General features: G+C 35.2%; 1 protein-coding gene across 5 annotated transcripts in view; it reads right to left on the bottom strand.

The window, feature by feature from the left end:
- The window catches only part of LOC150107502 (focal adhesion kinase 1-like), a 496,861-nt gene that overhangs the window by 230,890 nt on the left and 239,511 nt on the right, over positions 1-26,460 (bottom strand). For all 5 annotated transcript variants that reach the window (XM_090391922.1, XM_090391925.1, XM_090391923.1 and 2 more), the window contains one exon: positions 9,880-9,977. In XM_090391922.1, the coding sequence (XP_090248048.1) occupies positions 9,880-9,977 (98 nt within the window). The remainder of the gene's footprint in view (positions 1-9,879; positions 9,978-26,460) is intronic.

The raw sequence follows: 26,460 nt of genomic DNA, 5'->3' as shown, positions 1-26,460 counted from the left end.
TACCGCTACACAAAAAGTCAATATCAGGTGAATATTGTTGTTGTCTTGTTTTTTTTGAAGAGTCTTAGATGTTTCCGTGTGCTCCTTGTACTGCTTTGGCTATGTCGATGATTTTGTTTGTATAGAGCTGTTGTTCACGATTAGGATCTATTTCTTGCAAGGGTGCTGTAATTGCTGGACAGGTAAAGATGTGAGTGGGTGTCAGTTCAGTACTGAGGAAGTTGTTGCAGTTTCTATGTTCTCGTATCATCTGTATTGATCTTCACTCCTCTATAATGTCCTGTTCGTAGTCTTGCTATCCTGGTAGTGGTCTTTCTGTCAGCACTGAGTTCGGGAATTTGATGTTGTATTACTGATTTCAGTGGAATTAGTTTAGCTTTTGCTAGATTGGTATCAGCAAGAGTTATCATTTGAGTTTCTTGATTGAGTTCTCTGGCCTCTTTTGCTAATTTATCAGCTGCTTCATTGTAATCAATGCCTACATGAGCAGGAACTATTGTAAAATGCAACTTTTTTCTATACACTTTAGTTGATTTAAGAGTTTATGGATGTCTTGTGTGAGCTTGGTATTGCCATTTTTGATTACCTCCATAGCTGATCTTGAGTCACTGTAAATTATAATTTCTTCAGATTGTTGAGATGATGGTAGGCTTCAAGTACTTTATTCGTTGCATAGAGTTCGCTGGTAAAATTGGAATGATTCGCCCAGATCCAACTTTTATTGAAAGTTTTTCACCTTTTGGGAGTAGAAGGAGAACACCAGCACCTTCATTAATCATATTGGTGTCTGATGATCCATCAGTATAACAAATAACCTGTTTGGAGGATGAAAGAAGGTTGAGAGTATTTAGGCCTTTTCTTTTTGAGCACTTCTTTTGGTTCTTTTTTTTGTACAGAGTTTGGTAAGGTTTAGATTTATGGAGGTATTTGAAGGTAAAGGACTGGTTCTTTGTTTATGTGGGCATTTAGCTGATCAAGACCTATTTCCTTTCTGATAGTGTCATCATATTGTAAAGTTGATCTGTGAAGTCTTATTTTGGATTCCAATGTTCATAAGTTTTTAGGGAGATATGATCACTTTGGTAACTTCTGATATTATTTATGAATTTTATAGTGGCAAATTTTTGTCTGTCCTCCAGCAGGTCAAGCCCACATTCCTGTTGGGCTCTGATGTTGTTAGTGGATGAGACTGCACCAATGATAATCTTGGATGCTTTTGCTTGTATTTTGTCTAATTTTTTCTTTACCGATGAGGCTGAAGGTGATCAGATAGGTGCTTGCATATTCCATTATTGGCCTTATTAGTGTAGAGTAAGTAGTTTTGAGGATTTTTTAGTTTTGCATCCCAATTTGTTCCACAAAGCCTTTTCAGTATATTTATTTTTTTTAGAGCTCTGTAGGAAGTGTTAGAGATGTGTTGTGCAAAATGTAATGCCTGATCAAGTGTAATACCAAGGTATTTTGGATTTGTGACTTTTTCAATTAGCTTGTTGTTGATCATGACTTTGGAATTGTAGGAATGTCTATTTTTCCTGTCTGACTAAAGTGCTTAGTTTTGTTATGTCTGGGTTGATTTTGAGTTTAAGTTCATCTGACCATTTTTCTAATCCTCTCATGGATTTGTTTATAATCTCCTCTGATTCTTTGATTTTAGCACTAGTGTGCCAGATGGCTATATCATCTGCATAGCAAGTTACTTTTGTGTCTTCTGTAAGGTAGGGATGAATGTTATTGACATACAGAAGGAATAGTAAGGGACTGAGTACTGAGCCCTGGGGAACATCAGCCCAGGTTCTCCGCTCTCTTGATATTGCTGCATTGATTCTGACTTTGATCTTTCTTCCTCTAATGAAATCAGCAATCCAGATTAAAGCGTTTCCTCTAATTCCAATATCATGTACTGTTTGTATTAATTTTTTGATCCAAACACGATCAAAAGCAGCAGTCATATCAAGGAATATGGCAGTTGTTTTTTTTTTGTTGGTTTTTCCTGAAATGAGTCTATTATTGTTTGGCAGAAGTGGAATAGTTGATCTGTTGTCGAATGACGGGTTCTATTGGCAGTTTGGTAGTAATTGATTTTCTTATTTTTTTGTCAGCCAGTGCATAAGCCTGGAGTGTATGATTCTTTCAGTAATTTTACAAAGTATGCTAGTTAATGCAATAGGTCTGTAGCTTTGACATTCTGCAGCATTTTTGTCAGGTTTCAGGATGGGTACAATAACTGATTTTTTCCATTCTTTTGGAAGTTTGCCTGTTCACCAAGAGGTATTGAGAATGTCCAGAAGTTGTTTTTTGTAATTTTTGCCAAGGTGTTTGACCATACAACCAAAGATAAGATCATTACCAGGAGATTTATTACGTGCAGTTTTCTCGATTGATGAATTTAGTTCACTTAGTGCAAATTCTTCGGGAAAGATATCATTAGTTTGGTATGCTGTTGCTTGTTTTAGTATTTTACTTGTGAATTTATTGAGGGTCTTGTCCTCTGTTATACTGAAGTTTGCTGTTGTTTGAATAGTTTTTTGCCAGTGTGTTTGGAATTTCTTGATCTGTAATAGCTTGTTTTCCAGCATTTATGAAGTTTGTTTTCTGTTGGTTCTCTTTTTTGATATTGTTGTCTAGGATTCTAATAATGTTCCAGTGTTGGCTGTCTTTTCTTGGATCCAGGTTACTGCAAAGCTCCGCCCATTTCTCTTGTTTGCACTTCCAAATTTAATGCTCTATTTTGTGTGTTATGTCCATTAATTTCTTTCTGTATTCATCAGTTTTATTAATTCTGAATTGTTCATTGATATTGTCTCTTTCTGTAATCATTGAATCAATATTGTGATCTTTCCAGTATGGTATCCAGGTATTTTTCTGCTTGCCTCTTGGTATTGTTGCTTTGGCAGCTTTACTGATGTGTGAAGTAAGGATTTGTAATTTTCTGCCGAGGTTTCCAGAGACAGGTTCATCTTGACAGAGATTCTCCAAGGTTTGAGTAAACATTGTCCAGTCAGCTTTTCTGAAGTTCCATGTCCTTTTGATTTGCTGTTCTTGATCAATCTTGAAGTTTAGTGTTGTTATTATGGGTCTGTGGTCACTGATGGCATTTCCCAAAATTTTCCATTGTGCACTTGATGCAATGCTATAATTAATAGCAGATTCAGTTCCTGTAGTTTCAAAGAGATAAGTGCACATATTTCACCTGGAGAGGGAGGAGAGACCCCGGGGGGTCTCTCCTCCCCCTCCAGGTGAAATATTTGAAACTGCAATTCTTAGATTTCTGCTTTGAAATGAATCTTATATTATGAATAAGCGTATATTTACTAATATTCATTATGCACTGAAATACGCAGGTAGCAAAATTTGTGAACCCGCACCAATGTGTGATTTTTTTTCCATTAAAATATAAAAAATAACAAAAAAGAAATAACAAACAATAAAAATTAAATACGTTTCTTTTAAAGTAAAAAAAAAATCTACTTAGTCTTAAAAGATTTTAAATTTGTTTTCATTATTTCATGATCCCCCTCAACAAAACCTATGGCCCCCAAGGGAACTGCGGCCAACAGTTTGAGAAGTGCTGTCTTAGAAGACAGAAATATAATATCTGGTAATTTTGGAGTCTTTACAAGTAACAGATTGATTTGAAGGAAAATTGTAGATAGGAAGTTAGTGGTGATGTAAGTTTTTCAAGTAGTACTATCATATCCTGTACACTCCTTGAGAGTACATGTCAGGAATTTGATGACGATCCTCTTCAGGATAGCACCACAATCTTTTGATGTCAGAAGATCCTAAGGCCTGGTAAATTTCAGATTTGTGTTGGATTAACAGAGGACTGATAGATACCACTAAACTACATTTATCATTGGAAAGATAGACTTCTATTTAGGTTTGTAGGCCAGATTTATTTCAAACTGAGTTATACCAACTAGTTTCGCCAACTATAGCTGTTGGCTTCGTCAGGGTAAAAGATATATAGATGTAAGACCACTTAAATGCTAAAACTGTAAATGAACCAAATATAATTGCATTTTTACAAAAAAACAGAAGAACGCATACATCACACGCACAGAGCATGTATGAGCTCACTTGTTATGTAACAACGTTCTATAATTTGTAGCAAAATTTAATTCTGGCAAGTATAAAGATCTAATGAAGGTCTTCCAGATCTCAGGCAGAATTAATCCTTGGTTTCTATTTAGGTTTTGTTTTGAATGAATAACTGTTGTAGCTTCTTTTATCTTTCGGAAGCGGAAATCCTCCTCTAAGTAGGGCATGGAGCTTTTGTCCCATTGTATGGTATGGTTTGTCCTGGAGAAATGAAAGGCTAACCCCCAATCTGTCTTCTCTATTATTGTTTATGTCTCCTATGTGTTCCTTTTTCCTGATTTCAAAACTTCTAGAAGTCTGGCCAATGTAGTTCAAGCTGCACGAGCAGGGGATATTGTAGACTCTGGCATATTCGTAAAAAGGTTGACTATCTTTTGGAGATCTTAAGAATTGGCGGATAATCTTTTGAAGGTTTAAAAGCCACTCGTATTCCATGTGGCTTCAGGAACACATAGGAGACTACAAAAACTTCACTTCTCTTTATAAAAAGGATATCCTCTTTCAGACTTCTATTTCTAACTCTTTTTCTTCTAATGTTTGTCCAGTCTTAATATATCAAAGACACAGAAATTCTGCAGTTTTTCTCCTGCTGTTTTCCTTTTCTACTCTCTCAACAGCTGAATGCTTAACAACATTTCATGACATTCTATTTACTTCAGTTCATGCTCAGAAATATACAGTACATCAATTTCTGTTCCGTTCTTGGGTGCTGCCATCACACTGTACTTGTAACAATGACAAAGTTCTTTTCATAGTACAGGAAAGTAATTTCATAATGAAACAAACAGAAATTATAACAATTTTTCATTTCTCAATGTTTTATTCATCACTGAGGTACATTCATTTAATCGCTTTCACAATGTGAATTACAGCAGTAGCTCTCATTTACCTCATTAGTGACCACATTTTGTAAACACCATTTATCCAGATATAAACACACCAACATTACAACACTCGACACTTTATACAAAATTATAATTAAGTCCAAATATCCAAGTTAAATAAAATTATTTCACATCTAAGCAAGACTTCAGTAACCAAAGATAAAAATAACATTACATAATGTCTTGCCCATGACATACAAAAAGAAACATTTGTTTAATTAACTACTTTCATAAAATAACTTATTACTAACTTCTAACTAAATTAATTATTTCTTATTTTTAATGTGTGGGATATCTGAATTTTAATACAGATATCCTACATACTACTGACATGCTTACCTTGTAGCTTCTCAAACCATAGCACTGCTCCAAGATGCCTCCTAAGTGTCATAATTACCATTCAACGTCAAATAGAAGTCGACACACTTAGCAACTTCCAAGAACAAGACTGCATGGCCACTCTCCCCCAATTGGAGGCAGAACGTCTACCTTAGTTATGAGTAGATCTTCTGATGCTATTACCAGATCCAACACTCTCAAATCCCTGGCCCTCCTGTTGAAAATAATTATCCCTTAGCAACTGGATAAACTCCACTTCCATCCTACCATGCCCCCCTTCCTCTCTCCAATCTATGTCCTCATAGTTGAGGTCTCCCATAATAACTGCTCAGCCTGCACTCACTGTGCTAATCTGTCAATGCATGGCATCCATATTTTTCTGTGAATCTCCTGGTCTATAGTAGCAACCAAGAATATACTGTGTCCTATTGGCTCTATCTCAAACCAAACAGCTTCAAATGAACATCTTCCCCAGACCTAATATCCTCTTTGACTTCTAATTTTGTTGGGTGAAGTTATTCATGTATCACTATCATCAAGTTTTTCATATTGCAAGAAAAGTTTGCAACCGAGACCAAACATTCATCAAACTTTCTGTGAGACTTCAGGGAACTATGCCCCAGCATATCAAACAGTTGCCAGATGGGTAGCCAATCTAAAACAAGGCATCCCAAGACAACAGATGCTCCTAGGTCAGGAATTTCAGGTATGATCACTTTCCACAGCAATCATACCTGAAAACAGCAATTCAGTGCATGCCATAAAAAATGCTACAGACTCTGGGGATATCCAGGGAACAAGGAACAAGTTGGAGTCATTATCCACCAACATCTGGACATGCAGAAGCTCTCAGCGAAGGGTCCCCAAATGTTGGAATGCTGACCAAAAGAGAATGTGTGGCATCATCTCAAGGAATTTGGGGTCATGTTGAGAAATCAGGTGCAACTTTTTTTTTTGGCTCACATTGTGACCAAAACCAAACCCAGAGACCAAACAACAGTCAAAGGAGTGGAGAAACAAAGGTTCTCCATGACCAAAATTCCAAACTCAAAGGTCAGCAGGGAAGGTTCTTGCCATTGTCTTTGGGGATATGGGTGGTGTAATCCTTACCAAGTACCTAAAAAAAGGTGAAACTGTTACAGCAGCAGTTTATTCAACTACTCTGAAGGAGGTACTGAGGGAAAACTGCTGTGGAAAACAAAGCAGAGAAGTGTTGCTTTTGCAGGACAATGCACCTGCTCACAAAACCCAATAGACAATACACAGCTTGGCCTTTCAATGTTTGCCTCATCCACCCTATTTGCCAGACCTGCCCTTATCTGACTATTTCCTATTCCCAAATTTAAAGAAACACTTGAAAGGAACAAAATTTACCACACATGATGAAGTCATATCTGCAGATGAGAACTGGTTTCTACAACAAGAGAAAGGCTTTTTTTTTTTTTTTTCCAGAGGATTGCAAATGATGCATCAGCATTATAACAACTATATAACACTTCATGGGGAATATGTGTAGAATAATGTGTAAGTTATGTGGTTCTACCTCAATTCCTTCATGGTGATTATCACAACTTTTCAGCATACCCTCGTAAGCCTTGGGAAAGCCTTGTAAGAATACAGAAGATAAATATCAGGAAGATGACAAAAATGTTCTGGAAGCTATTTAAAAAGTTTAGAAATGGAGGAAAGAGTACTACAAAATGAATCAAATATGAAAAAGATATCCCAGATGTTTGGATAATTATTTTGAAAGACTTAAATGGTACTAGAAAATATTCAAAAGGAATGAAATCAGGAATACACATCAATACTTGAGGTAGAAAAAGCCATCAAAAACCTGAAATGTGGGAAGGCAGCTGAAGTAATGATATTTGACCAGCAGTGCTCAAGTATGGAGATAAAAGTTTTACAGTGCTGCACTATTCAGAGAGCATGGTCAGAATGCTTAATTTCAATTGATTGAAGAAGAGTTCTCATGGTATCTATCCATAAAAAGGGAATTTATACAAGGGGCCAAGAAAAACTGTCAAAGACAAACTTGGAGAACAAGCTAGTTCAGAGCAAACAGGAGTTGTTGAGATTCAAATTTTCACTTTTAATTCAGAGAACTGAGAAAACATGGAATATAACAAGGATCTGTATTTAAATTTTATGGATCTGGAAATCCATGCGTAGGTGTTAAAAAAAAATTGTTCAAAACGCTCCAGCTATATGGGGTACATATCGGAATGTGTGCTATGGTTACATAGAGCAATACACAGTCCGTATTTGAGTTGTAAGTCAGCTGTTAGAATTGGAGGTATAGTAAGATGGTTTGATGTAAAATCAGGTGTAACAGAAGGATGCACACTATAACCGATTCTGATCTTTCCCATAATGCATAGCATTATACATATCTAACAGGAATTGTGCTATGCATTACAGAATACTGGAGAAATTAATGTGAACTCAACTGCTACAAGCCTAGTCATACTTTGTTTACTCATGCTTGGGTAAAGGATGAAAATAAGAATATCAATGTCTTGTCAAGTATAATTTAGTACTGATATTATGGGCTTTATGGCAATTAGTTATAGTGAACCATATAACAGAAGTGTTTGCTAGCTAAATTTTGATTTTAATGACATATCTCTAGCCCTTCCTTTCTTGAGACATGTCACAACCATATCTTATTTGGTATCTAAAAAAAAGTTAAGACTTACAATATTCCAATTTCAATAAGACTGAGTCAGGATTATACCTACACAAAATGAGTAATGTCAACTGCAATGTTCTCTTGTTTTGTGAGAGTGGGGAGACAAATCTTTTGAGAGGAAAATCCCTAGCAACTTTACTGTTGGTGTTCGCAGTATATTACTCTTGTTAATTCATGTCTTCCAACCAGGTATATAAGCTTGCAGGGTGAAAAATTCAAGTTTCCACAAGGAAAAATCCTGCTTCCACTGTACTAGATGTGTTCTCTGGCCAGTTTGCAAGTAATGAAAATTAAAAACTCTCTCGTTAGACTCCCTAAAACACCAGTTAAAGCGTTTTAGGAAGTTCAGCTGAAAAACCATAAAAATGCTTTTAGATGGGATTTGAACCCTAGCCCTTCAAAATGCTATGAGAAACAACTCTTCTGAAGTTCTAAGATGTTTCTAAAAATTTAGGCATGTACAATAAAATAAAGATATTAGTTTAATGCTGCGTTTCTCCAACTCACTAAATTCTTCATCGAACAAACGATTTTTATTGTGGTTTAACATTTTATAGACACTGTTCTTCTTCTTCTTCTTCTGAACTGGCACTGAATTCTTCTACTTTCTTTTAAATTTATTAAATCTTAGCAACTAGCCAACCCTTTTGCTATTCAGCTGCAAGACTACATTTGGAAGTTCTATTCAGCCTATGGTATTCTGTACTTAAATTTCTAAGCATCTCAGACTGTGAAATAATCTTAGGTAACAATGAAGTCATAAGCATCATAATGCATTTCAAATGGAGTAAGCAATACTTGAAAGTTTTGAAAATAATCAACATAGACAGCTCCTGAGTTTCTGACACAATGAATGAATTATTTACATAAAAGAAAGTTTTCGGTAACACATCACGTTAGACAGAAGAAATTGTGTCTTATCTCACATCTCGTTTGTAATCAGATATTAGAATGGCATGGAGGCTGATTTGATAATGTTTGTACAGTAGATATGGCATTTGTAGATAAAGCAAATAATTTAATGTTATCTAATAACTGAAAGCTTAAGGTGAAAGGCCCCAGATGCAGATTTTTGTTGAATGCTACAATCTGCATATGTATTCAATGTATTCAAGTATAATTGGACATTGATTATTGATAAAACTATAGTTTAAGAATAAAAAAAAAAAAAAAACTAGTATATTTAGCTTTCCAGTACATTACAACAGATAAAATAACAAAATATGTCATAATAGAAGAAATCATATATAACATGTGACTGAACAATTAATTAATATATACATTTCAGCTATCAGCTAATGCCTTTTTATTCCCTTATACGGGGAGTAGGCGAGGCCATTTAGCCCTATCTAACTTCTTGGAGACTGAGTGGGCAGTTCAATCTCCACTGGTACCAATCAGAGATAGATGGCCCAAGGCTATCACTAATTAAGCAGTACTCAGTGAAGAGAGACGGCTCAAATGTGCCGCCATCTCGTGGTCCCTAACACAATATATTTTTAATGTCTGAAATAATGTGGGTTCTACAGTCGATTTTCTTGAGTTTACAGGACGAAAAACCTGCTTGCCCGTGCCAGAGATCAACTAACTCGGGAACCGGTCGAAAAAAGGCTTAGAAAAATTTCCTCTAGTCGCCGACTAGACTCGAAACCAAGTCTTCCTTCGTGTGGCCAAGCGCCGTGGTTGGCAAACGCCACATCCACTGAGCTACACAGGCTCGACCTATATATACATTTCTTAACTCAGAATTTTTTTCCTTACAAATTCTCAGACCAGAAATTAGTTTCCCTATGTCAACAAGTATGTTATTTTAATGAAGAGAATGTGAATATTCAACTATAAGTTACTTTTAAAATATACCTTTGAACAGAATGTTCCTTTATGCACATCACCAAACTGACCTTCTCCAATGATTTCTGAAAGTATGATATCTGTCCTACTCAGTTCATAATCTTTAGCTGTAAAAATCAATTTATAAATGAAATTATTATGTAAACAGGTCAATTTAAATACACATACACCTTCAGCAGTTCATTAAAATATTCTTATTTCAGAAATCAAATTACAACCATATTGAAGTAATTTACTTTATTAGACAAGAGCAATATATGAAATGCTGACCAAAAGTTATTGGACTGGCCACAAGCAGAGCATGATGTATGACCCATTACAAGGTAGTGCTGCACTGCCTCATTATTAATGAGTGTTTTGTTTCACTAATAATTACAACATGCATTAAAAGCAAGCTGTAATGAATTCATTTTATTCTTATTTTATGCTATTCTGTAATTTTAAAAATGGGTGATGTGGGTTTGCAACTTGTTACAAAGAACATTTGGAATGAAGCTCATTACCATGAGCTCATTCCAAAGAAAATTGGGCAGATTCCAAACACATGAACATAACTGTTTCTACTGTTAAAGAGTTGTGCATCATATTTATTCCATCAGACCAAAGTATCAACTAACAGCATTACTCAAGTATGATTAGCCAGTTACAGGAACAAATACATTAAACCAAACTAGATAAATACGGCCTGCAAAAGTTGCTTCACTATGACAATGCCATGCTTACACACTGTCTGTGCAGCAATTTATGACCAAGAAAAACATAGATGCAATTGTGCACTCTCATACAACCAAGATTCTGCAAGATCAAGTTCAAATAGATCTTGATTTTGCAAGATTTTCCATAAGATCAGATATTTAACCTACTCAAATTGTAAGTGAAATATGGAGATATGTAAGAAACATAGATCAAACAGTAAGGGAAGTGTTAAACACAATCTCAGAGGAACTACTGGAAATGGCAGAATTCTGGACAACATACATAAATGTGCAAGGGCTATGAGAACAAAAATGTTACTTTCAATAGGAACACTGTTAATCTGAAAGTTAATAAGCCCATCCAGCTATCTATGAACTTTTAGGAGTACCCTATAGAATAAAATGACACAATCAAAATAATAACCAGTATTTATTTCCTTGATTTTCAATTTGTATACTGGTAGGATTTTATTCTAATAACTGAAAGACCTGGAGAACAACATAAATACTGAAGAAGGCACAACGAACAGAACCATTCATTCAAAACAAACTATTTTGCACATTCTCTGCATTGTTTTCAGCTAAAGGACTTTTGTGGAAAGGTTTAAGAGAAGAAATAATTCAGATTAATTTAATAATTAAAAATTAAGATTGGTTTCAGTAATTTCTTTCTTCATCATCATCATCATACATATCAAGGATTTAGGCCTAGCATGGCCTGTTCCGGCCTTAGAAGTCATCGTTGAATCGTTTAAGAGGACGTCCTGGTTTTCTTTTTCCTAGTGGCTTGTACTTTAAGGCTTGTTTTGGTAATCTTTCTGTTTTCATTCTTTGAACGTGTTCCATCCATTTATGTTTATATTTTTTAATTTTTTCTATTACTGGTTCTTGGTTTAATTCTTTCATAATATCTTCGTTTCTTTTGTGATCAAATAGGGTATACTTTGCAGTTTTTCTCATAAACTTCATTTCTGCTGTTGTTAATCTTTGTTTGTCTTTTTGTTTAATTGTCCAGATTTCGCTTCCATACATTAAGACCGGTAAGGCTAATGTATTGTATACTTTTAGCCTGGTTTGTTTTTGAACTAGGTTTGGTTTAAATATAGAGTTAATTACACCTGTTATTTTTAAATATTTTGCAATTTTTATGTTTATATCTTTTTCATTTTCATATGTGATCATACATCCTAGGTAGTTAAATGAATTCACCTTTCTAAGATCTTGTTATCTATTACTATTTTAGTTCTTGCTGGATCTTGTCCTTTAAAGGCCACAGTTTTTGATTTTTCTGTTGATATTATCATACCATAATCTTTGGATATCTCATTTAGATTTAAAATAGCTTTCTGCATGTTATCTTCAGAATTTGTAATTATTATTTGGTCGTCTGCAAAGAGGAGAGTGTTTAAGTTAACTGTAGGTGAAAGTTTAATTCCTTGGTGTAAATTTTTACTCCATTTTATTATTATTTCATTTAAGTAGATATTAAAAAGAGTTGCTGAGAGGGGACATCCCTGTAGGACCCCTTGGTTTATCTCTCTTGTATATGATAGCTCGTGATTTAATCTTATTTGTATTTGATTATTTTCATATATACTTGTGATAGCTTTTAGGATATTATTTGGTATTTGTCTTTCTTTTAATATGTTAAATAATATGTTTCTTTTAACTTTGTCAAATGCTTTTTCAAAGTCAATAAATGCAATATGTGTTTCCAAATTATATTCTCTTCTTTTCTCTACTATTAATTTTAGGCAAAAGGCTGGGTCTATACATGATCGTCCTTTTCTAAATCCATTCTGTACCTCTAGAATAAAGTTTTCAGAATATTTCATTAGTTTGTTATTTAAGATTCTGCTATATATTTTGTAACAGGAATTTAGTATACTGATACCTCTATAGTTTTTAGGGTCATCTCTATTACCTTTCTTAAAGATAGGAATCACAATTGCTTTTTTTCCATTCTATTGGGGGGATACCAGTTGAGTAAATTTTATTTAAAAATAGTAAGAGTCTTTTTTTGAATCTTGTTCCTGCGTATTTATATAGTTCTGAACCTAGCTTATCTTCTCCAGGTGATTTTCCGTTTCTTGTTTCTTTCAGGCTGATTTCTAATTCTTCTTCAGTTATTTCCTTTTCATTTTCGTTAATTGTTTGCCAGTTGTCTTTTTTAAAATATTTGTCTGTCCACAGTTCTGTGTAGTAATTTAGAAATTCTTCTAATTTTAATTCAGTGTTTAATTTTATGTTTTCTTTGGTATCTGCATTTAGGTGTTTCAAAATCTTATATACATTGGGTCTTATTTTATATAAATCATGTTCTAAATTAGAAACAAATTTATTCCATGATTCTCTATGTCTTTTTCTGACTTCTCTTTTAGCTATGGCTCTTATTCTTTTATATTCTATTTCATCTTCTAATCTTTTACTGCTTAACCATTTGTGATAGGCTTCTTTTTTTCTTTTTAATCATTTCTTTGATTGTATCATCCCAGATCTTCAGTTTTTTTCTTTTATTGAATTTTTTGGTCTTTCCTAAGCTTTCATTTGCTGCTGCATTTAGTATCGTTTTTATATTAAGCCATTCTATTTCTATTTCTTCATTTTGTTTTATTTTATCTAGATATTGGTTAATTCTTTGTTCATATAGCCATTGTACATTTGTGTCATTCAATAGTCTAGTTTTATAAACAAATATTTCAATTTTTCTTTCTGTTCTAGTTACTTGTAGCCATTTAGGTGGTAATCTTACTTTTCTTTTAACAAGGAAGTGGTCACTGCTTATTTCATATCCTCTGTGAACTCTAACATCTAGTGAAACTTTTGATGTCTTTTCATTTAATATGAAGTAATCTAATATTGATTTCCATCCTCTTGCTGCCCAAGTATATTTATGTATGTCTTTATGTTTATAGAAGGAATTCATTATTTTTAGGTTATTATAAAACTACAAAGTCAATCAATTTTTTACCATTTCTGTTTAGAGTGTGTTCTCCATGTATTCCTATATTATTATTAATTTTCGTGTTTCCAATTCTTGCATTTAAGTCTCCTGCTAAAATTATGTAGTCATTTTTATTTATTTTATTATATATGTTTTGTAGCTGATTATAAAAATCAATATTATCCTGTTCTCTTCCTTCTTCTGGGGCATATAAACCAATTATTGTTAAATAGCCTGTATCTATTTTTATTCTAGCTTTTATTATTCTTTCATTCCATAATTTATAATGTTTTAACTGTTTTGAAAGGGAGTTATGTATCCAAATCATGACTCCTGCTTGTGCTCTTTGGTCTCTGTCGACTCCACTGTATATCACATTAAAATTTTCAGTTCTCATAGTTCCTTTTAATTTCTTTTTTATTTCAGTGATTACTGCTATTTTAAAATTTCTTTCATTTAGTAATTGGTCTAATTCTATTTCTTTATATGGTATTCCTCTTACATTCCAGTTAGCTATGTGTATTATATTTTGTCGTTTCCATTTTCGTTTTCCCTTTTCCATTCCAGGGTCGTTTCCCATAGATTCAATCCGATTATCTTTTTCTGTCAGCTTACAAGTAGGATTATGTTATCCATGTCAGGGGACTAGCCTGACGATGGAATAGTTCAGTGGTAGGGCTGCTACCTTAAGGCTTCTGAACTAGCCTTCTTCTGAATTTAAACCCATAGGAGGAATAAGGTATAATGAAGGGGAAAGAGTAGATTATAGAAGAAATATAGTAAGGTTTATAGAGAGGGCATAGTTGTAAGACCAGAAATGAAAAGACCCCATGGCCCTTGAGTACTCTAATAGCATAAGGGTCATAAAGTAAGAAGAGTTGGCTGATAAGGCCTTATAGGAAAGATTAAAGTAAGTGTATCTTCCTCAAAGTAGAAGGAGGAGAGGATAGATCCAGCTAGGGGTCCATGGGGGTGCCGCTTCCCTTACAATCAAGATGATTGCCCCTTACGGCCCTATTGGTCCACGAGTCCTTATTCAGTATATTCGGACCACCCCACCATATATATATATATATACACACACACACGCACACATGGTGGGCTCCCCTATCTGCCACCCAGGGGACGCACTCTCTAGGGGTCACAGGGTCCACTGAGAGAATTTCTTTCTTATTCCATATAAATTTATTCAGTCAACTTCCAAAAATACAACCTTTGCTTATTCTGTTATCATATTGCAGAAGTTTTCTACATTCCTGCCAATTTTCCTATGTCATCATCATCAAATTCCTGACATGTACCCTCAAGGGATGTACAGGATATGATAGTACTACATGAAAAATTTACATCATTACTAACTCCCTATCTACAATTTTCATTCAAATCAGTCTGTTACTTGTCAAGACTCCAACATTATTAGATCTTATATCTCTATCGTCTAAGACACTTTGTACCATATCCATCCACGTATATCTTGGTCTTCCTCTAGGTCGTTTTCCTGCAAACCTGGTAGCGAACACTTGTTTTGCTAATCTTTCCTCGCCCATTCTGTTTAAGTGACCTTACCACTTGAGATCAGCTCTGCTAACGCACTCCTGGATGCTGACAATGTCAAGTTCTTTCCTAATATCCTCGTTTTTAATATGATTTCCCTTTTTATATATGGGTACTATGAGAGCTCTACTCCAATCATCGGGAATTCGTCCTTCTGTCCAGGCTTTCTGAACTATGCATTGCAGCCATTGCAAGACTTTTATACCATCATACTTAAGAATTTCTGGTCGAATATCATCTACTCCTGCTGCCTTTCCACATTTTAAGCCTTTAATCGCTTTTTCTACTTCAAGTATGGATATGTATTCCTGACTGTATGCCTGTTGAGTGTTTTTTACCACTGTGCTATCACTGCTTATTTCATTTAGCAATTTTTCGAAGTAATTACTCCATACTTCAAGGATATCTTTTTATCCCTTTTCACGTCACCTTTATCATCTCTAACTTCTTTTACAGCACTCTTTCCTCCATTCCTAAGCTTCTTCAACAACCTCCAGAATATGTTACCACCTTCTTGATATTTATTTTCTATGTTCTTGCCAAAGTACTCCCATGACTTTTGTTTAGCTAGTTTTACACAGTGTTTTGCTTTCTTACATTTGTCACTGTATTCTCTAACAGCAAAAACTGACTTATTTAGGAACTTTTGATATGCTTTCTTCTTTTCCTTTACTGCCTCTTTATCTTCCTCTGTCCACCATGGAGTTCTGATTTTTCTATCCTTGCAGACAACCTCACCACATGCCTCTCTTGCTAAATCAATCAGGGTTTTCTTCAAGGCTTGCCACTGAATCTCCAATGTTTCGTTCCTGTTCTCAAACTCTTTCATTTTTTCTTCAATAATCTTTGTGTATTTTAGTCTACAGTTAACATCTGAGAGCTGCTCAACTTTTATTCGCTTTAAAACTTTCTTTCAATTTTATCCTGCTCAATACTAAATTGTGATCACTTCCAATTTCAAATCCTCTGTACACTCTGGTGTCCTGCACCAGGGAGAAAACATCACTATCAACAATAACATAGTCAATGAGACTTTTCTTAATCCTTGCCTCTTCTCTCCATATGAATTTGTGCACATTTTTATGTTGGAACATGGTGTTGGTAATAACCAGTCCATGTCCTGAGCAGAAATCCAACAGGTATTTGCCATTATTATTAGCTTTGCTCTTTTCTCCAAATTTTCCCAAAATATTTTGTATGTCTGACAATCATTTCCTACTCTGCTATTTAGATCCCCAACAAGGACCAACTTTTCCTTTTCCATTTTGTCAGTTGCTTTTTCTAAAGCATCAAAAAATTCTTCCACTTCTACCTTAGTAAAACCTTCTGTGGGACCATAGGCACAAATAAATCTCATTGTCCAGTTCACCATTCTCATATTTGCCCACATCACTTTAGTTGAGACTGCCTGCCATTCAAGAAGATTAGCCTCGTATTTTGCGTTGAATACTATGGCTACTCCTTCTTTTCCTTGATTGTCATTTGCTGAATATAACATTTTGTATTTATTGCTCAGATCTCACCCGTTTTTGTCTTTTTTGTTTCAGTCAACCCTATTATGTTGATTTGGTACTTATCTAATTCTTCAGCTAGCTCCATTTCTTTGCCATTCAGTCTTCATATGTTGATACTACCGATCTTTAACTCTGGAGATGTTGAGTTTGGGTGTGTTTTAGGATTTGTTCCAGTAGCTGACTTTTCGCTGTTCGCCCTGGTTCCCTGGCGACGCCTCAGCCGGCATGAAATTTTGTCATGTTGTACCATCATTTTCTATACTGGTTTAAGCCAATAAGAATACAATTTGGTCGGCTAAATCCCAAATTGCCAGCCCATCCTCGTTCGTTCAGTATCCAGGTAGATACCCAACAGGGTGCACCACGAGAAGGTGAGGGTTGGACATTAGGTCAGAAGCCCTGGTCGGTTCTCCGCATTCTTTATAGGCTATGTGGAGGTCTCCTCTCAGTTATACAGCTTTGATCCTTCCTATGTTTAGTTGTTTATTGCTGATTTTCATACTAAATTTTCTAAATTTAGTATGAAAATCAGAAAATTGAATTTTAACTAAATTCAATTTAGTTAAAGAATCCTAGAGAATGGTAATGGATGTTTAGAAGTGCATCATCTGCATAAAGCAGAGAGCTAAGCTTTATAACTCAGATTTTGATATCAGGTTTAATGACACTTTCTTTCATAAAGTGATCTATATTGATAATGAATAAGAGCAAAGATAGTGTGTGTGTGTCCTTGTCTTATCTAACAACGTTTCTGTACATCCTTTAATTCTATGTGTTGATTTGCAACTCAAATATAGACATGTACTGCTCTGTATGTTCAATTTACACCACACACACACATTATAGAAATCTGAACAACTTTCCTCATGGCACCTTGTCTTATGCCTTTGCCAGAGCTACAAAACTGAAGTGCAGATACTTGTCATATTCTTATGATTTCTCAACTATTTGTTGAGAACTGAAAATATGATGATGATAACCTCTATTTAGCCTGAACTCAACTTGTTCTTCCCCCACATTTTGTTCCAAAATTATAATTAGCATTTTGTCAGGTATGCTACTTAAATTTTATCTTGAACATTTAGAAGGGAAATTCCTCTGTAATTCTCATATTTATTTTATTTCTCTTTTTATAGATGTGAACTATGAGAGCCCTACTCCAATCATTCAGAATTCAGTCTTTTGAATTTTGCAGTGTAGTCATTGTGAAACTTTTATATCTCTATACGTGAACATTTCTGCACATCTGGAATGATATGAGGACATACTAAGATCGTTTACACAAGAATTTGAGAAAAAGTAGTTGCAAAACGGGTGCTTAAGGGTCAAAGCTATATAACGAGAGGAGATTTCCACATATCCTTTAAAGGAATGCGGACAACCGATCAGGGCTTCTGACATAATGTCCAATCTCACCTTCTTGTGGTGCACCCTGTTAGGTATCCACCTAGATACTGAACGAACAAAGATAGGCTGGCAATTTGGGATTCAGCCAACCAAATTGTATTCTTACTGGCTTAATTCAAAATAAAAAATGATGGTACAACATGACACAATTTCATGTCGGCTGGGGGGGTGCCCGCTTAAACAAGCCCCCCCCCCGTTGTTTTTGCCAGGGAACCAGGGCAAACAGCAAAAAGTCATTTACTGGAACAAATCCTAAAACCCATCCCAACTCAAAATCACCAGAGTTCAAGATCAGTATTATCAACATAAGACGCCTCAATGGCAAAGAAATGGAACTAGCTGAGGAATTGGATAAGTACCAGATCGACATAATACGGGTGACTGAAACCAAAAAGACAAAAACTGGTGAGATCTTTCAGAGCAATAAATACGAAATGTTATATTCAGCCAATGACAATCAAAGAAAAGAAGGAGAAGCCATAGTATTCAACTCTAAATACGAGGCTTATCTTCTTGAATGGCAGGCAATATCAAGTAGAGTGATATGGGCAAATATCAAAATAGGGAACTGGACATTGAGACTTTGTGCCTATCCCACAGAAGGTTCTACTAAGGCAGCTGGAGAAATTTGAGGCTTTTGAGAAAGCAACTGATACAGTGAAAAAGGAAAAGTTGGTCCTTGTTGGGGACCTAAATAGCAGAGTAGGAAATGATTATGAGACATACAAAAATACATTGGGAAAATTTGGAGAAAAGAGCAAAGCTAATAATAATGGCAAATACCTGTTGGATTTCTGTCAGGACATGGACCGGTTATCACTAATACAATGTTCCAACAAAAATGTGCACAAATTCCCACGTAGAGAAGAGGCAAGGAATAAGAAAAGTCTCATTGACTACGTTATTATTATACTGATGTTTTCTCACTGGTGCAGTATATTAGAGTGTACAGAGGATTTCAAATTGGAAGTGAGCACCATTTAGTCTTGAGCAGGGTATAAAGAAGAATATATAAGAAAGTTTTCAAGTGAATAAAAGTTGAGCAGCTCTCAGATGAAACTGTAGACTAAAATACACAAACATTATTCAAGAAAAACTGAAAGAGTCTGAGAACAAGAACTAAACTTTGGAGATTCAGTGGTGAGCCCTGAAGAAAACACTGATTGATTCATCCAGAGAGGCATGTGGTGAGGTTGTCTGCAAGGATAGAAAAATCAGAACTCCAGACACAGGAAGTTAAAGAGGCAGTGAAGGAAAAGAAGAAAGCACATTAAAAGTTCCTTTCAAATAAGCCAGCTTAGAGAATGTGAGAATCACAGAGGTATTTCTCTGCTGAGTGTTCCTGGTAAGATATATGCAAGTATACTTGAGAAACGGTTGAGAAGGATTGTAGAAGAGAAGCTAGATTCAGGAGAAATAGAGGCTGTCAGGATCAAATTTTCACTTTATGAAAGATAGTTGAGAAATCATTGGAATATAACAAAGTTCTGTATTTAAGTTTTGCAGATTTGGAAAAGGCATATGACAAGGTGCTGAGAGAAGCTATTCGAAATATTACAGTTATAGTGGGCATTATATCAAGCAATACTTAGTCTTTATTTGAGTTATAAGTCAGCATTTAGAATTGAAGGAGGTACAAGAAGATGGTTTAATATTAAATCTGGTGTCAGACAATGATGTACTTTATCCCCTCTGTTATTCATTATCTATATGGATCACATTATGAAGGAAAGTGGTATTAAATCTGATTTCAAAATTGGAGATGTTAATCTCAGCTCTCTACTTTATGCAGATGATGTTATACTTCTAAATAAATCCATTACAAGTCTGCAAGATTCCCTAACTAAATTGAATAACTGTTGTAAGAGATATGGTATGAAGGTCAGCAACGACAAAACAAAGACAATGAAAATAGACAGAAATACTGAAAATATCAACTACATTGTGAATGGAGAACCTATAGAACAAGTAAAACATTTCAACTACATAGGCATGATTTTTAGTGAAGTGGGTAAATTAAATATGGAAATAGACAACTGAATAAATTTATATGGAATTAGAGAGAAATTAGTCTAAACACTAAATTATACAAGAGTGTTCAAACCAATTTTAACTTATGGATCTGAGAGCTGGGTTAGAAGTAAAACACTTGACCAAAGACTAGAGACTGCAGATATAAGAGTCCTGAGAAAGATTAGGGGGGTGTGAACAGATGGCATCAATGGCAATATCATATTAAAAACGAGGATATTAGGAAAGTACTTGACATTGTCAACATCCAGGAATTTGTTAGCAGAGCTAATCTCAGGTGGTATGATCACTTAAAGAATTGGAAAGAAAGATTAGCAAAACAAGTGTTCTCTTCCAAGTTGGCAGGGAAAAGATCCAGAGGAAAGCAAGATATAGGTGGATTGATATGGTGAAAAAGTGCCTTAGAAGATAGAAACATAAGATCTGATAATGTTGGGATCTTGACAGGTAAAAGACTGATTTGGAGGAAAATTGTAGATAGGAAGTTAGTAATGATGTAATTTTTCATGTAATACTATCATATCCTGTACACCCCTTGAGGGTATATATCAGGAATTTGATGATGATGCAGTTGCAAAAGACGAAAAGAGAAACTGGTGTTTTAGATGGGTAACAATGCATGAGAACATGAGTGCAAAACAGGTGAAAGTTGGACTAGAAAAACATTACAACCAATAAAACTAGATAGTCTCTCAACCAGATTTATATCAAGTCACAATAAATGACACTATATAGTCCTTTGGATATGCACATTTCTCTGCTTTCAACCTTTTCAAAATCATTTTTTGTCATGTTCATAATTTGTTTACAACCACTTCAGACTTTCCTATAAAAAGAAGATAAAGATAGAGATTTCAATAAAGTCTAATTGTGCTATATCTGGTCCTTTTGTAGTGTTGCATTGCAACTTGCGCACTTCTTGGAGAACCAGGCTTGGATAAGGAATGAGAAGTGGAATGGAAAATATGTATGTTTCTAAACCCATTATTTCAATGACAAGTTCAATGCAAAAGCTTGGGGGGGGGGGGAAATCACAATGATCATCCCATTTGAATTCTTATAATGCCAGACAACAAGTATATGAGAGCAGATGTGTGAGTGTACAGGGCCGGCGTTACCATTTAGGCAAACTAGGCAACCGTCTAGGATGCAAAACTTCAAGCTATGCTTTATTCATACTTTACTAAAATATCAAAATTAAATATTGATATATGATTTAGGTATCGATTCTTTTTCCTTATCCCTCACGGATCACACTATTTTACTATTTAACTCTTGGTTCTTTTTTTTTGTTCCTTACCTAAATAATTTGAACTTACCGCTATTTAAAATTCAGTTAAGATAAATATTTTAAAACATTAACATTTTAAAATATTAAATATCAGTATTTTAAAACTTTTTTTTTGTAAATGAATTATAACAGAGAATTTTCAAATTAATTAAAAAAGAAAATAAAAAAAAGCCCTATTAATTTACTTATAGAAGCATTTAAAATTTCATTTTAAAAAATATCCAACTTGTGAAATAAGGGGTGCACTTGTAAACTTTGCCTTGGGTGCAAAATAACTTGGCACCGATAGTGCAAGTGTAGTGTTGCATTGCACTGTGGTCCTAAGTGCCTAGATGACAAACAATATCCACAGTATACTTAAAAGGGTCATGAGAAGGAGGTAAAGAATGTGTGCAGGGTGGTTAGATTTATTTAGCAGTCTGTTAGGCATGTGAACAATCTGTGCATGATCAATGGTGAAAGCAGATGTCCTAGCATCTTTACCTGCTAGATCAGTGCATATTAAAATCTCCAAGGAAGTTAACTTCACTATCAGTTAACCTGAAGTGGAGAAAATAAGCATCTACAAAAAGACAATCAAAAAGTTCAGAATAGTTGGTGAAATTAAGAGTGATAAAAATAAACACATTTGAGAAACGGAAGCAGAGATTTTAGACAAAGATCAAAAAGAGCAGATTCTAAGTTGGAAACTCTTTAACAAGATATACAGTGAACATATGCACAAATGGTACAGTCTTACACAAAAAAGAGTCAAAGAGTGTGTAAATGAGACAAGTGTGATGAATAATGATTGAATAAATTAAAATGAGTTTGTTAGGAAAAGCAGTCTGGTATTACACAGATATACTTGTTCTTAATTAGAATAATCTGAAAGGTTTCATATTTGCCTCTATCTGCATGTAATCTCCATTTCTTTGCTAATATGACTGCTGTTTATTTATTATTATTACGGGTATCTCTATGAAGTCAGTAGACTCATCATGGGAGACCCAAACTATCAAAACAATATCTATCATATCTCTTCTTGAATTCATTTACAGACGAAGCACTCACAACTGAGCCAGGCAATGCATTCCACTCATTCACCACCCTCCAGGCAAAAAAACCTCATTCTCACACCCTTGTTAACCACACTTTTTCTTAATTTCCAGGGATGACTTCTTGTTCTTCCATCACTATCACACAACTGAAACATTTCCCCTGCATCAATCTTATAAAAACCTTTTAGTAACTTAAATGTTTCTATCATATCCCCTCTTCTCTGCCTATCAACCAACCTCTGCAATCCACAGGCTCTCAATCTATCAATGTAGGGAGCATTTTTTACATCATTCACCAACTTAGTCACTCTCCTCTGAACCCTCTCCACAACCTCCTCATCTCCAAGGAATCCAGGTGACCAGACCTGAGCACAAAAATCCAAATGTGGAAGTACCAATGCTTTATAAAGGGGAATAATAACTTCTTTATCTCTGGATGTTGGTGTGTTCCTCAATAACCAAGTAATCCTATGTGCAATCTTGAACACCTTAGCAATGTGTCTCCTGAACTTCATCTCCCTATCCACCAACACCGAAGTCCCTAGCCTCATCAATCTCTTGGAGTACCATTCCATCAATGTAGTACACAGCTGGTAATCTTTTAATCCCAAAATGCATAACTTGACACTTTTCCACATTGAACTGACATCCATTACCTTTTGCCTATTTTGCCAGCTTATTTAAATCATGCTGTACAAACTCTCACAACATCAGCTTGATTTTTTGTGCTACCCAACTTTGCATCATCAGCAAACAACTGAATGTCATTTCCTTTATGCCATTTCCTATATCATTTATGTACAAATTAAGTAACAATTGCTCAAGCACAGACCCCTGAGGGACCTGCCTCATTCTGGAATCTGCTCCTCCATACACCACCTTCTGGTATCTCTCCCTGAACCATTCTCCTATCCATATCACCAGTTTAGTATGCATCCCCATCTGCTCCAATTTGCACAACAGTTTTTCCCTGGGGTATCCTGTCAAAAGCCTTAGCAAAATCCAGAAGTACCACTGTGTAGCCATTTCCTTTGTCCAACTCAGATGTCATTCTATTATAAAAAGTTAATAAATTGCTAAGGCAGGATCAACCTTAACAAAACCATGTTGGCCGAAAAAGTATCATATCTTGATCCTCCCATTTTGAATTTTGTCTTTAACCAACTTTTCCAATACTTTTACCACCACTCCCAAGATGGTGATTGGTCTGTAATTAACTACCGCAGTTTTAGAGCCACCTTTATACAAAGGAACTACTTTGCCTTCTTTCCACTCCATAGGGACCATACCAGAGTTCAAACTTGCGTTAAATAACCAAGTAAAGGGCGTTGACAATTCCTTTGCACATTCACGCAACACAGCTGATATTCCATCTAAACCTACAGCAGTATTTGCATTTAAATTTCGCAATATACTAAGTACCTCTGATTTCTTAACTTCAATTCTCACATTAGTTATTGCTACAGGTAGAGCAATATCCTGACTTGAGTGATAGACATTTGAAAAGCGATCATTCAGTAAACTCTACTATTACATCTGAATTAGTCACCTCAATACCATCACCACCCACTAAAGTTATCCTTTGAAAGCGGAAGAACTCTTTGGGATTACCCTTGATCTCCTTGGTTAGGGTCTTCTCATAATCTGATTTAGCTTTTCTTACTATGCTGGTAACCTTCCTAGCTTGAGCCATCTAATCTGATCCATATAGATAATGAATAACAGAGGGGATAATGTACATCCTTGTCTCACACCAGATTTAACATTAAACCATCTTCCTGTATACTTCCTTCAATTCTAACTGCTGACATGAATTCCATTTCCTTTTTGCCACGTTATATTTCCTCCTTCCAATTGATATCACCATAATTAAAATCCCCCATGATAATCACTAACCCTGCACTCATTGCACTAATTTGCTATGCATGAATTTAATATCACCTCCTGTACCCTCTGGCCTATAGCAGTAACCAACTGTATATTTGGTTGCATTGGTCACTATTTCACACCAGACCGTCTCAAATGAACTATCATCTTGATATACTACTTTCTTTGGCTGCACCTCATCAGCTATCATCAACAGTACGCCTCCCCTCATTCTATCTTCTCTATCCTTCCTGAAAATACTGTACCCATCACATTTGATTCCAGTGACCACATCTTCTGCTGACAGCCAAGTTTCACTAATGCCTACAACTTTTGGTGAGATTGCACTGACTAATGCCAAAATTTCTTCCCTCTTATTCCGATGCTTCTTGCATAGTAGAAATTGAGATGGACGTGGAATATGCAGTAATAGATTCTTTACTATGCCATACATAAGGGAAATTTCGCTCAATTTCTCTGCAAATCACTGCCTTGAAAGTGATATGATCACTTTCACTACTCAAAATTCCCTGCATATATGGCTGGAAGAATAGTGGCAGTACAATTTACTGGCTGATCTGAAAACCTCCTAAATTTAGAATTACCATGTTTTTAGTTCAGTATACTATCTAGTTGTCCATCTATAATAACCACTTTTAAGATGTATCCTCAAAAAGAAGAAATGTTATATCTATGATGTCTCATGTAACTCTGAAGACATAATTTTCATATTGCAAGCTGCTCCAAGAAATGGGAGAAAAAGAAGAGCTGAACTGAAAGAAGAAATGAAAATTTTCAAATAGCTGGTGGCATGAGCAAAGCAACAGAGACAACAAACCAATTTCACAGAATAAAGCAAAGAGATGTTTAGCAAACAAGTTTAAGAGAGAGGTACTTAGTTGGACACACACTGACATGAAATATCAGGTCTTATTTTATCAGGTATTATTTCCAAAGTTCTGCTTGGTGCACTCCTGTTGTTAAATGAAAGTTAACAAAACACACTTACAGATCTTCAATCAATCCTGCTCTGCCTTACTGCTGCTCACAGTTTGAGTAAGTTTTGTATTCCTGTCAGCAATATGAAATACAATTACCACTTCTCACCCAAAAAATTTGCAACTATGAAACTAGAGGTTTGGTTTGAGACTGGAGATGGAAGTTCAGAATGAGACCATGTATATCTGTAAAGTGGATAAGGAAACGGATACTAAGAGTGATACAGAGTTTACAAAAAGTTACGGAGTAATTTTTTTGTAAAGATATACATGTGGAGAATTTTTCCTAACTCTTCCAGCGATCATGGCTTCAGCAGTCACCCATATGCACCATTGTTAGAAAACTTTCCACAGAGAGTGGCAGAAGAGCAGCAAGATTATAATGCTAATTAACCTGACCTGATATCTTCCAAAAGTATTATCATTAGGTTCAATCCAGTATATGATTATTATTTCCAAAGTTCTGCTTGCTGCACTCCTGTTGTTAAATGAAAGTTGATAAAACACACTTACAGATCTGCAATACAATCCTGCTTTGCTTACTGCTGCTCACAGTTTGAGTAAGTTTTGTATTCCTGTCAGCAAACCATTTTTGATTACATGTTTGTTAAGTTGGGTCACTTCAGCAGTAACCTTGTTAATGGTAGTTATAGTTTCCCAAAGTGGCTCCTTCAACTTATAGGAGAGATCAGTCTATAAAACCCATAACAAAAATGTATTGAGGGGTGGGTATGCATTTGACACCTATTTATCCATAAGATCAGATATTTTGCACAATACGTGAATCAGATTTGGAAAATGAATACGTAACATTTTTATTCAGAATCTTCTTATAAATTGCATGAACCAATTCCCGTGACCCTCATATCCAGTGGCCAATCTGAGAATAACCAGTTTATTCTTCATTTTAAAGCTATGTTCTTAAAAAGGACAAATAGCATATGATGCAATTCTGAAGCCATCATTCAACTGCATACTAGAAGAAATTAAGAAAATAGCACTATCCTCTTCAATTTAAACATGGTTTTTGGTTACATCAAGTGTTCAATCTAGCAGTGGCTAAACTGGAGGTCTGATGTAATCAAAAGCCATGATCAGCAGTGACATTAGCTAGTGCTAGATTTCCTGTCTAGCAGTGACTAGTACCACAAATGCATGGCCTTTTCTCTCTGAGGAATATGCTATCCCTTATTTTCTGCTTATTGAGTTTCCTAGTTTATATAGTTTCCTAGTTTGAAAGTTTAATACTC

The sequence above is a fragment of the Typopeltis vanoorti genome, chromosome 4, assembly GCF_054136105.1.
Source record: "Typopeltis vanoorti isolate ZY-2024b chromosome 4, IOZ_Tvanoo_1.0, whole genome shotgun sequence".
NCBI lineage: Eukaryota > Metazoa > Arthropoda > Arachnida > Uropygi > Thelyphonidae > Typopeltis > Typopeltis vanoorti.
Note: the sequence above shows the minus strand (reverse complement) of the source record. Positions and strands in the feature narration are given on the sequence as shown.